This window comes from Manacus candei, unplaced genomic scaffold (genome assembly GCF_025592945.1).
Source record: "Manacus candei isolate 608988 ecotype Guabito, Panama unplaced genomic scaffold, ASM2559294v1 h1tg000018l, whole genome shotgun sequence".
Taxonomy (NCBI): domain Eukaryota; kingdom Metazoa; phylum Chordata; class Aves; order Passeriformes; family Pipridae; genus Manacus; species Manacus candei.
The window spans coordinates 13,159,889-13,176,795 of NW_026138066.1; the positions used below are offsets into that span (position 1 = coordinate 13,159,889).

Sequence of the window (16,907 nt, forward strand, 5' to 3'; positions counted from 1 at the left end):
GCATCCCAAGTTTTTTGACCACAATCAACAGAAATTGCAGTGCCAGTGCAGTTTCCTATTAAGTAGAGCAAGGGCCTTTTATACACAGAACAGACATATTAGTTACTTGTTTCTAAGAGAGAGGACATTGGAAGGGAAGGGAAGAAAAGAGAAATTAACAGAATTAAACACAGAAACATCCTATGAAGAGAAACTGAGGGTCAACCCAAAATGCCAAACAAATCCTAGGAAGCCATTACACGATATAGCTTGCATTAATCTAACAGCTTGCACCCACTGGAAGAGGCAGGTTACTCATTCCCTTCCAAGCAAGCATTCCTATTCCCCTTCCCTGCGATGGCCTTGGTACTTGCCAGGTTACAAGGCAACCTGTTTTCACTCGTTTCTCTGACAGAAAGTAACCTCACCAGTCTTTTGTCTGTTTATCAAGTTAGCTTACAGCACAGCTGGGCAACTGCCAGAGCCAATTCATGAGAGGGAATGGAGCTATGCAATCTAGAGAGAGGGATATGAGAAGTAGGATTGCTCCTCTTGGCCATGCAAGTCACTATACCTGGTCAGGTCTACCATTGGACTTCATTATTCAGTAATACCTAGAACTACTCCGACCTAATAGATAAATTGCCAATAGTTTACCAATTAGATTGCAGGGAACATCCCTGCAATGTGGAAAACTTCCTAGATTTAATCACATACCCCGCACAACATCAAGGGAGACATTACTAAATCCAAGAGATGCATGCATTGGCACTAGATGTTATATATGAGCCAAGGTTTTCTTAGCACAACATTTAAGATGGTCTTAGTCTGAATGCCTTTAGGCACCCAGTCCCTCTCTGATGAAGTGCCTAATCAGCTCCTTGAGGCCGGTTATCTGTAGCTCCAGTTACAGGAGCAGCTGATGCAAGTACCAGGCAGATGTCTGACCTTATGTCATGACCGGTATGTTATTTGCTTACAAAACACTCTTTCCAATATCTCACTAAAGTACAACAGTAACTATAAAATGAGTAATCCGAACAGTTTGGAAGATACATTTCTAAACATGGGTTTTCATAAAGCAGGGCAAGATTAGAAAGACAAACTTTCAGCTAGATTCTCACCTTCTAGTTTAAAAGAAACGTGATGAGCATTTTGAAGCAGGAAGATATCTATATGCTCTTATTTAAAGAAATATCACTATCAGGGAAACAACAAGGTTTAATGTTTGGGGTTTATTTTTTAGAGGCTGATCAGAAAAAAACTCACTAATGGTTCTTTAACACTCACTGACTTGCATACTCACTCACAGCAGTTTCTAAATTCCAGAATTACCTACACCCAAGTCTCACAAAAAAAAAAACATTTATGTAACAAACATCTCTAACACTAGTTTTAGTTCAACCACCTCTTTTTAGGCAATCTGCACTGTAAGCATTTTTAAATTCATCTGGGAATGTTTTGGTATGTCTTCGGCGGTTCCATTTCCGTCTCAACAGCTACAAGTGTTGAATGTTCCTCATCAACGAAGTGCACGGACTGCAGCCTCCTACAGAGAGTATTAGCTGGTTATTCTGGTTGCCTAATGAAGATGAGCTGTTTAGAAAGATCAGGTTGCTTAATAAAGATGAGCTGTTTAAAAAGATCATGAAGCCTGACAAGTACTATCAGTACTGTGTTATTTTATGCAATGCACAGTCTGCAAAGCTTACGACATCCTGAGTAACACTGTCAGTAGACACCATCCGATCTGTCTTGTTCTGAAGTATCTGAAGTGATAAAAAAAGGTTTGGAGGTGAACAACAACAAACCAAAATGACTTCCTAACCTGAGGGCATTGATTAGGACACTAATTATTGTTTTTAAACTGTGCTCCTTTAATTGGAAAATGATGTCAGAAATAATTTGAAAATATGATTTTCTCCTATTGATACTAGACAATACCATTTTCTGTCTCCCACATTCTAGCACCAGCAACCAGTATTAGCACAACCTTAAAACCACATTGCTGCAAATGCCTTATTCTGGGTTACTGTGTGTCTGGTTTACTACTTTTACAGAATGCAGGTACAGCAAACTTGGCTTCAGCCTCCTTTACACACCTTTTAATTGGCTCCTTACACCAAATACACTTACCACCTAGCTGGGTTAAAAATTTCTTATCCTGATTGGTTTTAAAGACCTCCTGGAGCCTTCTCCTAAGTAGCCTTAAAAGCCGCAGTAGCATTCAGAGTGTCTGCAGCTGTACCTGAAATAAATCTTTTATTGCCTTCAAAATTCAACTCATTAAGTAGTTCTCCTTTAAGAAAAATAAAAATTGAAGAAATTTTTAAACTCCTCTGCTTCTCAAATGAGTAATTCCTCCTCCAGCCTACAATATTTTTCAGACATTGCTAAGAACTTTTTAGTAAGCTTTTTAGTAAGCTGAATAATTTCTTCATCTTCTAACCACAACACAAAATAATACATGATGGCTCCTAAAGCTTTGAAATACCTTACTTTTATAAGGCAAATAGACTTGCAGTCAATAGCAAGTAGAGACAGATGCTTCATTTCTGAAGAAATCTGAGAGCAAACTGGCTCATCATCTCTAGCTCACCATGCTCGTTTCAAAAGCAGATGGAGTATCTGATTACATTAACTTCTATTTAAGCTATGATACAAGCAAACTGTTTCAGATACACAGATAATGAGTCTAAATATCAGATGTTACATTGGCTGGCTGGCAGAGCTGTAAGTAGAATAAGCTCCTTCAACCAACTAGATAATGCCTATAATTTAGAGATCTTTATTGGATTCTCAGCTGCTTATAGAGGTCCAGAGGGGCATACCAGTCAAAACTGCATCCATGCAGTCCATATCATCTCAAGAAGTTACTTTTACACATTATTCTATCTACAGAAATCTAACTGTTCAATCCTCTTCAGATGGAATTAATGGAGCACAGTAATTTTCAGACCATGTGGAAACTTCAAATAGCGCAGAACAAAAGTAAATAGAATTTTGAGGTTGAGTTACATCAGAACTAAGAATGAATTTTATCTGCATCCATTATTTTTATTCTGGATATAATCTGACATGCTGATTTTAATCTCAAATTCTTAAAAGTTCAGATCCAGGTTACCAAAACTATTTTTGTTCTATCATAAGCTATTTAGAATCATCTATAATATTTGCAAAACCACAAATCTACATCTTTTATTCCAGACTTTACATACAAACACTTTCAAAAGTAATCTTTAATTCAGTCTGTGCTCCTCAGCTCCACAGCTTTTATATGGGGAGAGGAAAAAAAAAAGGTTTTATCCATGTATCAGTGTATGTACAGTGTATGTACATACAGCTCTTACAATAACTTCTTCGTAATGGAGAAAACTCTCATAATTCAAACAAGAATGCTCAAAAAAACATACAAGGAAAGCATGAAGCAGAGGACCTAGTGCAAAAAGTCTCCTGAAAAAAATCACAGAAGACATTAAGGTTCACTTATAGTGAAAAACACAAAATTAATTCTTTGAGAGAAAACCTCTAACTCAGCCAGCATGTGCCACATTCCCTGGCATCCAAGCCACAAGGCAAGCACAGCTGCCATACTTTCAAACTACAGGGCACTAAAAAGTAGTTATGAAGGGAAAAGCTTTTGTTTTTCCAAGCAAGATGGCAGCAGCGCTTATTTAGGGTGTAGGAGTTCAAGCCCACACATCTCATGGGAACGTTCACCTCCATGTTACTTTTCATATAAAGATACTCTTTATCTCCCCCACTTATGACCTCTTACTCTGCAGAAAAGTATCCAAGAATTATATGCCCAGAACAGAATGTAACATGACCCAAACACAAGTGTTTGGTTAAGGCACTCAGACTTTGACAAGATTATCTTGAGTTCTGGTCCCTGCTCTTGACATTACTGAACATATACATACAGTAAACATGAATTACAGCACAATCTTTTCCAGGTCTTAAGACATACTGATACATTTTCTTTGTCTTCTGATTTAATAGTGCTTCTTACAGGAACATAATAGTCTATGCTGTGACTGTGAATGCACCTGTTTTCCTTTTAAAAAAGGCAGAACTGTCCATTTCTCTAAATATTTCAAGAACCAGAGAGGACTTCAAATTTGCCTAAAACCTGCCTCATACCTGCCAGGCTTTTTGGAAGCTGTTGCTTTTCTAGCTTGAAAATAATAGTAATGTTTTGCTTTTTTGTTACAACCTCCACTAATGTAATCTGAAAGTGCCAAAAAGATTTTTCTTTAATAATTAGCAAAAAGTAGTAAATACTTGACAGGAGAAAAACCCTTTACCACAAGTGTTTTCTAGATAAAGATTTAGAGGTCAATGACCTTTAAAGAGCCTTTAATGAGTCTGACAATTCACTGAATGTGAACCATTAAGCCATTTTCTTACAGTTCAATTACAGAAGAAAAGTTTATTTATCAATTTGTTTAAATTACATAGCACTGGCTATGAAACTAAAACTAAAAATACTAAGGAAAAAATAATCAAGCTATTTGAAGAGTGAGAATTCCCCAACCTTACAATATAATTTGTAGTACATTAATTCAAATACACTCAGAGTCATCTTTCTTTAAAAAGACTTTTTTTTCTTTTAGCAATGCAAGTTGTAGAGTTACATAGACAACCTCAACCTGCACATCTATCTTCAGAAAATGCAGTAATTAAAATTGGACTTGATGCAGCTGATTCACATTACATTCCATTCAGAGAAAGTTACTGAAAGTTACATTTTAAATTTAAATTAATTTTAATCATCGCTTCTTATTTTCTGCACACCATAAAGCAGTTTCCACCTAATCAATAACTCAGCCATGCATTTTTATCAGCAAGCATCACCAAGCCTACTGGCTGCATTAGAACTTGGATCTTCCACACATCACTTCAGGGTGATTGGCCACTGTAATGGACATTTTAGCATAGAGGCTTTTTTTCAGTCACAAATTAATGTTCAAAATTAACTTCTACTGCAAGAGTGTGAAGTTTTAATATCCCCCAAGTATTCTTTGTTCTGGTAACAGTTTTCTTCTGCATTGTCTTCAGTTTTCTGACACCTTTCCATCCAGCTTTTCACCTAGAGGACTATCTCTTCTTCACTAGGCTGCTTATTCCCTTTGTAGATACCCCATGTGAGCAGATGTTCCAATTTTTCAGACACCTGAAAACCAGAAGTCCCATTCAGTTACTTTGTGTCTGGTACGGAATTTTGAAAAGGAAGTATCTACTTACTCCCATCCTCTTGGCATATATTCAGTAAGTTTCCAACAATGATCATCTAGAGATTTACAGTTTTTCTTCTAAACACATGGCAAGCATATTAAGGGACAAAGCACATTTCCTAACAAAAACCCCATTCCAAAGTATCATGGTGCACAAACTTCATAGAAAGCTGATGAATTTCTCAGAGGCTCAGAACAATGCCTACATTCACACTAGAAAGATGCCTGTCCAGCTTCCTCAGGTTGGCATTATAAGAAATAGAATTTTACCACATTGTGTTAACAAACACATTTATATAAAACACATTTATCTGCTACTTCTATCTCCATTAGCTGTACCAAAAGAAAAAGAAACCCAACAAAAAACCTAACCAAACCAACAAAAAAACCTCACACGCACACCTCCCAAAAAAAAAAGAAAAAAGCAAGCTCCACAGAAAAACAGACTATTCAAAGTATTTACTAATGTGTTATGAAAAGCATGTTATAGTTTACTAGTGTTGCCCTGGAATGGTGTGGAAAACCACAGACAGAGACTTTACTGCTTCAGTCTGCTATATGGTCCACAAGCAACTCTCTGGGAATTGCCCATGTAGTTTGCATTGAAAACTGACCTCACATACTACAAGATTTGTTCACTTCCATTCTCAGCACACATGTACCAAAAGCCGTAAGGAATGCATTGCAATTCACTCTTAATCACATGATGTAAATGTACCAGTGCCTGCTTCATGTAAGCTTAGTCCAGACAAACAAGATGTCTGCTCAGAATCATTTCACTGATCATCTGACCATATTTAAAGGCTGAAGCTTTATTTGCCCATGTTTTACCATTTTTTCATGACTTTGTTTCATTTCCTTGTCCTCCTCCACACACAACATCACTGTTTAAGACTACATGTAGTATCAAAGAAAAATGAGCATTAGATACAGTGCAACCCTATGAAAGACAAGAGAGATTCAGCCAACTAGAGACCTGCATGGACATTGATATGCTGGGGAGAAAGAAAAAAGGCTCAAGAGCACTAATGTGCAATAAACAAACAGGACTTTAGACAAATCTTGTATCTATTCCTTAATGTCAGGAATAACCTTTGGGAAAAGACCGCTTGTATGCAAGGCATCTTTGTCAGAAGTAAGTAATGACACCTGGCATTAACACATTAAACACTGCCACCATGATATCCTCCTTTCACCAATGTACAAGACTTGGATCGCTCTTATAGTAATAAATCTATTCGGTATCCAGTACCAGAACTAACTAGGAGTAAAAAGGTTTATTATTCTACAAAGTGGAAGGTTTGTGTTTTTTCATTAGAAAACAGAATTATTCTCACAGTCAAATAAGGGCCAGTAAGATGAATGCATTCTTACTGGTGATGGCAGCTAAGACACCAATTTGAAAAAACAAAGGGAAATTGGAATTTGCCCTTACCAGTAAAATATAAATGTCAGAATTTGTAGAAGCACTTAAGATATACACCTTCACTTCAGAAAATTTTGATTTACTCAAATGACACTTCTAACTCTAGTTAATACCTAAATCCTCCAGCTTCATGATGCCTCAAGCACAAGCCAGCTGACCATGCTGGAAGTGTAAGTACAGCCAAGGCATCTGCTTTCACTCAGTTAAATGTTAAATAAGCACTTTTCAGCGAGGACGTTAGTCCAATCACTCAATACTACAGCTGTCCCGTTCATTCTTAGCAAGAATAAGAACAGCACTCTAAACTCTTTCTGTGATATTCATCCCACCAGAGCAGCACATTTTACTGCCGTGTTAAGAGATGCGAAGGGATGCCCCCAGATGCCCTCGCTGTTCACACAGGAGAGCACAGCATCAGGGGCAGAAAGTTGCTGTTCACCTTTGCCTCACACTGATCTGTCCTCCAGGCAGACAAATACTGTAGTCAGAACTTAACTTGAGATTTAGGAGACTACATGTGTACACCTTTTTCCTAACACTCTTTCAGTCCCCTCTTACATAAGCAATAAAGCACAGAGAAACACCTAGGACAGAGTGTTTGGGCTTGAGGCTGTGATATGTCAACACAGCACACCTTCATGAAATAAAAAGGGATAACACCATCCTGAGAGACAGATTGGCAATATTTGCCTGAGCACGGTGTCACACGAGCACAGCTACCTTGCTGTTGATACTGTTCCTAGACTGCTCCATACAGCACTCCACAGCTCACAGATGCATCCACCAACACCTCCGAAAGCCCTACATTAACTCGCAATACCTCATTTCTCTTCTGCTTGTTCTTGACACTGAGTTTTGTAAGTCAAGCACATGATGTAATCCTTTAGTGAAAAGATGCAAATATTTTTGTTATTGAAACAAAACTAAAAATCTGTACCTTGGGCAAGCCAACTAGAAGTTTTACAAGTACTATTGGGTAATAAGACACAGCACTTTCTTTGGTTGCTCTCCATTTATCTGATCTGGCCTTTGTTTATTGGCAGTCAAACATCAATATCCCAAAAGAAAAATGTCAGTCTCTTCAGAAAATACTGCCTGATAAGTGGCAAGAATGACAGATCAGATCAATCCCATGCCTTCAATATCAAAGATTCCATTTCTCAGAGAGTCACCTTTCCTTGCACTCACTTCCATGAATACTGATTTAAGAGCCTTTAAGTGAATAAAGTATTAATGTAAACGGAATAAACACAATTAAATTTATGAAATTAATTTCCCAGGCTAGATGCAGTGTCAGCTGACAGTTTCAGATGAAAATAAATAGACTTCATACCACAATATATTAAAAATCTACAACAGTCATTCTCACTCCAGTTGGCTTTTAAGACAGAATGATGTGGGAGGGTTTTGTAAAAAAGCTTTCTTGCTTTTGTGGCAAACATCAGCATTTATGCCTGCCTGAGCAACAATGAACTCAATATTTTCGAAAAGAAACCAGTTTTGAAGTCTACTTTAGTTAATGCTGAAGTAATGGAGAAACCAGTATTAAATATTAATTCCATTCAAAAGCAGAATTGACCTGAGGAGATGTAACTAGCCACATAAATCCACATTACCACCATACAGCAGACATCTCAAGACTATTCATACTCCATAGACTGTTAGTTCTGTGTATTCACGAGCTAATGTTACAACACATTAGAAAGGACTGACAAATGAAAAATAGCTTAACTATTTTAAAAGCTATATATTTCACTAAAATATCTCTCATACATTGACAATACAGCAATAGCAATGTTGTTAATTGAATTTTCGTACTTGAGCAATGAGACAAAAGGTAAAATTTCAGCATGTTTACGGTTTTAAGCATGCACATTGTACCTACAGAAGTCTTTACTGATTACTCAGAGTTGTTTTGAGACAATGGTATCCTATTTTACAATGATGTAGGGAAATTACAAATATTTACATGAAGAGTATTAGTTCATCTTCAACTTGTGCAAACTATTATGTCAACAGAATGGAGACACTGTTTTACGTGATCTTTCAAAAGATGATGCAGACAGTGCATAGAAAACTGCACTGAGCATAAAAAAACCTACTAATGAATATGAAAACTGTCCACAAAAAGAAAAGCTAGAAACCACAAATGAAGAATGAAAACAAAATTAATGTGATTTTGCCCACTGGCAGTTAACAGAGTGATACTCCACTGTAAGGCTTAATCCATTTTACTGCCATTGTGTTACCCTAAGAGAACTCAGCATTATCAACAGATCAAGATAAGCTTAAAATAAAAGAACATATTTCACACTCTGCACTGTAGCACCTAGCATATATATATAGAAATTAAGTGTATCAAGCAGCAGTCTCCCACTCAGATTTCTCTTACCTCTGTAGTTTGTAGATACAAAATTCACAGAATAGAGCCTTCTGAAAACATTTTGAACACTTCGGTCAAATCGTGCATGTATTAAACATAACAAAAGGAAAGGAAGATACTGAAGTGCTACATAAGCACAAGAAATGACACTTTGGAGTATAAAATCATCATAACTGAACTAGCTAATAAAAAATTCACTACTACATAGTTAAATTACACATAAATACTTAACAGTGCCTTTGTTTGTAAAGTCAAGAATGGCCAAAGGAAAAAATATTGTACCAAAAATATAGGTCAACTATAATATCATAAAAAATTAAGGTATTTTCAATCACTAAATCTGAACACCTGTATCTTTTAACTAACAGGGAAAAGGCAATAATTAATTAGAAATAATTTCTAATAATTAATTAGAAATTAGAACTACTACCATTTAATAACTCACTAGAATCTTGTTGGAGTTCTAATTAAAAAAGCTGCATTAGGTACCATTCAGTTCTCTTACAGATCTTTGTTGGAAATACAGTTTTTCTTGTTCTAATTACTATGTCAGAAAGCATATTCTAAAACATCTACTGCCTTCTATTCCAGAACAACAAATGAAAAAAATTTACCAAATTACAGATCTAAAGGAAAGAAGCATTAACTTCCGAAGTATACATACTTCAAATAAAGCCAGTTTTTCAAGAAAACTATAAAGAAAAAAACTTCTACACATAATTCCACATGTTATTATACAGCTTCAAAATTGAAGAAATTTGAATACTTGCAACTCTTCAGTGCTTAGTACAGTAGAATACATCTAACTTTAATATATATTAATAAGTCTTCCCACTTCACAGATGGGAACCAAGAAGGAAAAAAATGGTTTGCTCAAATGAAGAATATAAAAGGGTTGGAAGCACACACCCAATTACACAAGTGCTTGTCTAGCAGCCTCATTATAACTAGTTTCTTCTCAGTTTAACCAAAACTGTTTCAGCTTTTGTATTGTCAGAAGAGCTCAAGTCACTTGAAGTTACTTAATTCTTTGGCAGAGGACACACAGCTCATTAGACTTAAGTTTGAGGCTTCCATCTTACTTCTGAGGAAACAAGGCTAAGACAAGGAAAAGTAAGGTTAACAAACACATTAGCTTTCTCTTGAGGTCTCAAACACTTCCCTGAGATACACCAAATTGCCACCTAAAGAATTTAAGGCAAATACATACATTACAAACACCAGAAAGTCAGCTCAAGAGCCTCTGATGACAGTCCAAAGCTTTACTGACCAGACAAGGATTTGTTGATTCAGTTCAGGTCCCTTGTAGTTTCTAACTACAAGGCCTTAATTTTCTGTAAACAGAAGGTCCGCACCAGAAGGCATTTGCAATAGTCGCTTTGCAGCCTTCACACTTCCAGCCATAAGCATCACCATGCCTTGTCCTTCAAGTCCCTTTAAGACAGATGCAGGAGCTTCACCTGCCCCTGCAAACAGATGATGCTCTGGGGTTGCACTCCTGCAGTTGCACTGGAAGTCCTTGACTCTTACAGACCCCACTAGATGAGCAGCTGGGTTTGGGCCGAGTCCATCACACTCAAAGCGGAATCACATGTGGTGACTGAGACACAAAAACAAGGTTCCACAAAACTGGGTAAGCTATTGATCCCAAAGTGGGCAGTGAGGAAGAAAAATGAGCAACTCTTCTGTCTTTTCCCACCCACTATCATCATCTCCAGCAACACAGACCTCATCAGTGTTTTGCAACACCCTCAGACTCAACCTAACCTTTGATGAGCCCGTTCAGCTCAGTAACCCAACAAAAAGCTAACCCAGCAAGAGAATGGGTTCTGTCAGTTTTGTGAGCAGAGTTGATTTACCAATCAGGCAAGCACTGAACCAGCAAAAGAGGAATTATAGTAGCATGCAGCCAGGAGTGGGACAGCCTCTTTCAACAGCAAAGAGTTGGCGAAGCCCATCGTGCAGAACCTCATGTATAAAGCTCCAAAACAAAGAACCAATTCAGGAAAAATAGTCACTACAGCATGTACATTTCCTTCTTTTCTTAAGGAGAAAGCTTGCCTTCAGAGTATAAACCAGTGCATTCAGAGAGACCTGCAGCACATAACCCAACAGCTGTAAGAGGGAACCTTGACTTTAAATCGAGATCATACTAAGGAGTGGCTGAGAAGTTTTATGTTTCTTCAGAGACCAAATGAAGACATGTTCAAATCTACACAATATCAGAAAAACTATGTCCTATGTGAACTTCACTCAGATGTGATTTTGGTGCTGAATTTTTCCTCCATCTGAGGAAAAAAAGCCTCAAGGCATTTGCAGTTTAAATAATCATCTTCAAAAGGTACATGAATCACCTTTCTTTTCAAATGATGTTATTAAATGTTTTTCAATAATGACAAAGCTGCAAAAAATATCAAACACCTAATGGCAAAATACCATCAATGAACTGCTCCAGGAAAGGGAAAAGGAAAGTTAATTCTTTCAAGACTACACAGAATACAAAATTAATCCTGAGAGCAAGAGCTATCAATTTTTTAAAAATTCCATATAAATTTAATCAACTTGACTTTGCTTTACAACAGAAGTGCGTGAATACGTACACTACACACAGGTTAGTGTTGTGTTTCCTTTATTGCCCTCTAACTTGCTCAAATTAAATGCTTATTTCTGTAAACACAAAAAGTTATAAAAGAAAAAATATTTATGGCTTCTAAATTTAAGCTTCATTTACACAAAACACTGAAGATATGAGTTGAGCAAAGCTGGATGGGTTGTTTTCTGTCTTTTTTTTCCTTGAGGGGGAAGACATAAGAGTTGACACCATTATGAAATTTTCAGAAAAACTACTAATTTTGGGGGAAAAAAAAAAGAATGCTTTCCCTTCCCATTCCCCACTATTCTAACTTTGAAGAATAAAACATTTCTTCTGTTTAAAAAAAATAATTTTTTGTCACTGTAAGAAAATACATTAGAAAGGTTGCAGGCATTTCAAAAAGCAGAGGCCATTACTGTAATTGACATCCACACACTTGATAATTTCTTAACCTATTCATCATTGAGACATGTTAGAAGTTCACTGTATTTTTGTTGAGAAACAAAACAACCCCAGGAAAAGGGCTGCTCAGAAGACTTCATAGGGGCACCTGCATTTTTAATTTTCAGTTTACCTGACTGACTCCTCCCTGCTCCTTTACAATCAGTACAGGATACAACCAGTGCAGCTATACAAAGCAAACCTCCCCAAAAAGCCAGCTCTACAGTCATTTACTCCTGAAGCACTACAGACAACACCTGAATTATATGCTTAAACTTCAGTTTGTTGCGACCTGTCTGAAATCTAGTCCACAGAAATAGGTGACATCTATGCAACACACATAAATCTAGTCAAGTACAGATATCACGAACACAAAAAAGGACAAAAATTTCAAAGCTGACAATAGGATTTCTGCAAACTTCACAAACATATTTCAAGAACAGAGCTGACTGTAAGATCAGTTTAAAAAAAGATATTCTGTGCATAAGGTTACATATATCACAGCAAAAAAACACAAGTGAGAAAAGATGACAGCATGTAGTTACCCTAATAACTGAGGGAGAGCATAAAAAAAATGAAGGGAGACAGAGAAGTATCATTCTATGATACACATCATTTGAAGATGAAGCCAAGAAATTAAACAGGCTTCAAGAGTTACTGAACAGATCCAAGAAAAAGTTGAACACTTAGAGCAGAATAAAGGACTTTTTATGCTGCATTCTAGCCGGAGTATATCCTAGACAAGTCAGAAAGCAGGAAGCAGCTTAATGTGACATTTTCATTTAAAAAAGATAAAAAGATGGGAAAAACACAAAAATTGTCTAAAGTATAAATGGATTTGCCCATCTGAGAGATTTGACAGTTTGTCACATCTAAGTCTCTGTAATCTCTCCACTCTTGCAAGCTATTCAAGACAGCCACCAAGCCTCAAACGCTGCACAGCACACGTTCCACTCTTTTGTTCAGCAAGGGGTAATTACACAAGACTGTGGCTGGATGTTAGGCATGTTAGGCCCACTGGTAGAGTAACTAAAACCCACAATGTAGGTTCACAGCATTGCCAGGCACAACAAAACATTTGGTTTTACACAAATATTTGCCAGAAGCAATAAAATGCATATTTGATAATACTACTGCATTTGTAAGAGCAAACCAAAATACAGTCATTTGAAGACAGAGTGCAAGAAGTAAACACAGGGGGGAAAAATTCACATAAAATTTAAAGGGACTAAGTACCAATCTATCAGAACAGGTTTTGTACTGCCTCTACTGTACTGTTCAGACACTCTCTTGACTATACACAGGAAGGCAGCAAAGAGTCCATAATCCAGTAATACATGCTAGGTATCATGCTAGCACTTCACAGCCTTAAGTAAATCTGGGTTTATATATTTCTTAATACAGAAGAAACATCACTCCCATTCCATAGGTCAGGGGAAAAAAATTTTAAAAATCGAATCAAGAAAACATGAAACCGAGAAGTTCACCAAAAACTTCAAGATTTGAGAGTGTATATTTTCTTTCATAAGCTATGTAACAGTCTTTAGACACTCTTAAAACAAGGGGAAAGGCACTACCAGAGCAGACCACAGCTGGCAGAGGGCATAGGGTCTCCCACAAACCTGTCCCTTAGTCACGGGACTGAGTGAGCGTGCAACTAAATCCCAGAGCAGCATGGCTGTTGCCAGTTCCTGCTGGCTCGCTTATTTTCCACTTTTAGGGTTTCAGACTGTCAAAGCTGTTCAGTGCCAGCACAGTTTTTCTACTCATTACATGACAGAGCTCAATCACAGGAACCACTGCGGAACTTTTTGCGGATCAGGATTCAGGAAAGCTACCAAGTGGTCTGTCCCACCTTTGAATCAGGCAATACTTTCCTCCTCATAACAATTCCAAAAACTAATTCACCCGTACCCCAGTAATACTGATGCACAAGGCCGGGATTTAAGTTCAGCCTGCATGGAACCTCAGCAATTGCCAGGACAGACTGAAAGAGCAACTACACAAATGAAGAAAAACACTTGGAAAAAAGAGAATCTGTAACCTCACAAACACCTTCACGGGATGTCTGCACCTTTACTCTAGGCAGTGACCGAGTTTTGACAAACTTGTATTAAGCTGCTGTAACCTGAAAGAGTTACTGTGCAGTTCGCTCCAAACAACAGCACTGGCAAGAGTTTTCTTTGGAAAACGAACACAAACCCAGCCCTGCCACACCAAGAGCCACAAAGAGCCACAGAAGAGACAAGACCGAGAATGTACCTTGATGGCACAACACATCTGCGGCTGATGCCGGTACTGAGAAAAAAGCCCCACTAAACTCCACGTTCAAAGTTCTGACCATGCTCAGCACCTTTTTACTGGCAGTAATCTAGACAAAAATATTAACGAGGAGTTGTTTTCAAGGTATGACAATTCTGCTTTGGCCAGTTTTTGTGGTTTACAAATCACCTTTTCACAGTTTCTATTATACTGCGGTTCGAGCCGGGGGGAAAAACCCGTGTACAAAGAACAAATCAACCCCGGCGTACGAGTCAACATCTGAAACGCTGAGAGCCTGCCTTTCATCCTAAAAAAACGTGGCGTGAAAACACCCGTGCGCAACAATCACTGTTAAGTAACACCTAGATACGCAACCTACTTTCAGCCAGCGCTTGCCTTTTGCCATTGAGGGGAGGAAACAAATTAAAAAAAAAAAAACAAACAACAAACAAACCCACAAATAAAGGCACAAAACAAGCCGACCTCCCCCCCCAGCGCCGGGGGCAGGCCGGGGCGGCGCTGCCGGCCCTGCCCGGCAGGGGGCGCGGGGCGGGCGGCCGGCGCTGTTGTTGTGGCCGCTCGGGGTATTTAAACGCCGCGCTGTCAATCACGGGCCGCCGCGCTCGCCCCGGCGCTCCCCGCACGGCGGGGGCGGCACCGCGCGGCCCCCGCAAGCCCCGGCCCGGCCGAGCGGCCGCCGCCGCCGCGGGCCCGCAACTTGCTCCTTTGTTTAACTGCCCGTGGATCCCCACCGCTGCCGCCTCCTCCTCCTCCTCCTCCTCCTCCTGCCGGGCCTTTTATTATTCGCACGCTCGGGTCGCAAAACACACACACACGCGGCGGCGGCGGCCGCTCGGGACCGGGCTGGAAACGTCAAAGCAGAGAGAGGCGCGGGGCGACCCTTCTCCTCCTACGCTCCCCCCGCCCCGCAAACAAAACGCACGGGCACCCCGGAGCTCGCACCCGGCCGGGGGCAGCCCCGGCGCCCGCACTTCGCCGCCGGGAGACCGCCCTGTCCCGGGAGAGACCCCCCGGGGGCGCGGGGGGACACGCGGCGCCTCCGCACAGCCCGCACAACTTCGGGGTGGCCCCGGCACCGCATCTGTTGCTCTTTCGTAACCGGCCCCCCCGCCCGGCCCGGCCCGTCCGCCCCCTCGCAGCCGCGGACCCATGTGCCCGGGGACGGCCGCCCCCGCCGGCACCGGCGCTGTCCCCACCGCGCGGGGAGCGGGACCGGCCGGGCGCCCGCGGGTCCCTCCGTGCTGCCGCCGCGCAGCCATTGTCCCCTCGCCGGGAGGGAGGGGAGGCGACTGCCACCGCCTGTGCCCGGTGGCCGCCCGGCCGCCCGCCCCGGCCGCTGCCCCGCCGCGCCGCCCGACCCCGGCGCTGCTCCCGGTGCCGTACCTGCCGTGGAACCAGTCCTTGCAGATGTCGCACTCGATCATGAAGCGGCTCACGTCGTAGGGCTCGCGGCACACGCAGTACACGGGGGTCGCGGCGGCGGCCGCCGCTCCGGCCATCTTTAAAGAACTCCCTGACTGAGCCGCCCGCTCCTCCCCGTCCCGTCCCGTCCCCCCCGCCCCGCTCCCTCCGCCGCGGCCGCGGCGGCGCCGCCAATAACAACAGCGCGCGTGCCGGCCTCGCACGCCGCGCGCGCACCCCGCCGCCGGCAGGCACGCGCACGGGCGGGCGGCTCGGGAGCGAGCGGACAACAGCGCGCGGGGGCGCGCGCACGTGCGTCACCCGGCCCCCGCGGAGGCGGGAGGAGGAGGAGGAGGAGGATGGGGACGGAAGAGGGGGAGGAGGGAACCGCCCCGCCCTCCCCGCCCGCCCCGCACGGCCACCGGCCTCGCCGCGCCTGCGCCCCGCCTAACGGAGCACCCCCCTCTGCCCCGCCCGGTCCCGCCCCGCCCGGCCCGGCCCGAGGGCGGCGGGCACTGAGCGTGCGCGGGGGGAGCGCGATTCCCCCCCCGCCAGGCGCACGGGGAGGGGCGTGCACGTGCCGCCCCTACCGGGGGGCGGGGCGCGGGGAGGCACGCGCTGGGCCCCCCCCGTTAGCGTCACGCGGGGAGGGGGCGGGGCGGGGTTCCGCGAGGACACGGGCGGGGGGGCGGGACCAGGCGCGCGCCGTTCCCCCCCGTTATGTAACGACCGTGGCGGCGGCGCCTGAGGGTCGGGACGTCCTGCCCTGTCCAACCCTGTCTCCTCCAGTCTTGTCCCCTCTCCTCCCGTCCTGTCCCCGAGGAGCCGGCACAGGTCGGCCGGAGCAGCTGCCGGGGCCAGCCGGGCTCTGCTGGCCTCGGCACTGGGGCCCGCGCAAGTGTCCCCCGGTTCCGGCTGAATCCTCCTCATGCGAGTTAGGTACCTGAAGGGCCCCGCCGAGGGGCAGAGGAAGCCAATGACGTACCACTCGCATACTACAATTTCTGAAAAGTGTTGTCCCCAACTCATCAGGCACAAACTGAATTCCACACACGGAACGCTGGTGGACACGCACTGGTGCTTTCTCCCGGAGGGAGCTCGGGGTAGAGGCACGTCTGATTTTAGGACAGGCCAGTGTTTCCGTGCTGCCCAGCTGCGGGTTAC

At 42.3% G+C, this 16,907-nt stretch overlaps 1 protein-coding gene across 1 annotated transcript in view; it reads right to left on the reverse strand.

Annotated features, from left to right (window-relative positions):
* Positions 1-15,976, reverse strand: part of KDM7A (lysine demethylase 7A) — a 65,424-nt gene extending 49,448 nt beyond the window's left edge. The window contains exon 1 of the mRNA XM_051784745.1: positions 15,726-15,976. Coding sequence (XP_051640705.1) covers positions 15,726-15,841 — 116 coding nt within the window. The 5' untranslated portion in view covers positions 15,842-15,976. The remainder of the gene's footprint in view (positions 1-15,725) is intronic.
* Between the last annotated feature and the right edge of the window lie 931 nt (positions 15,977-16,907).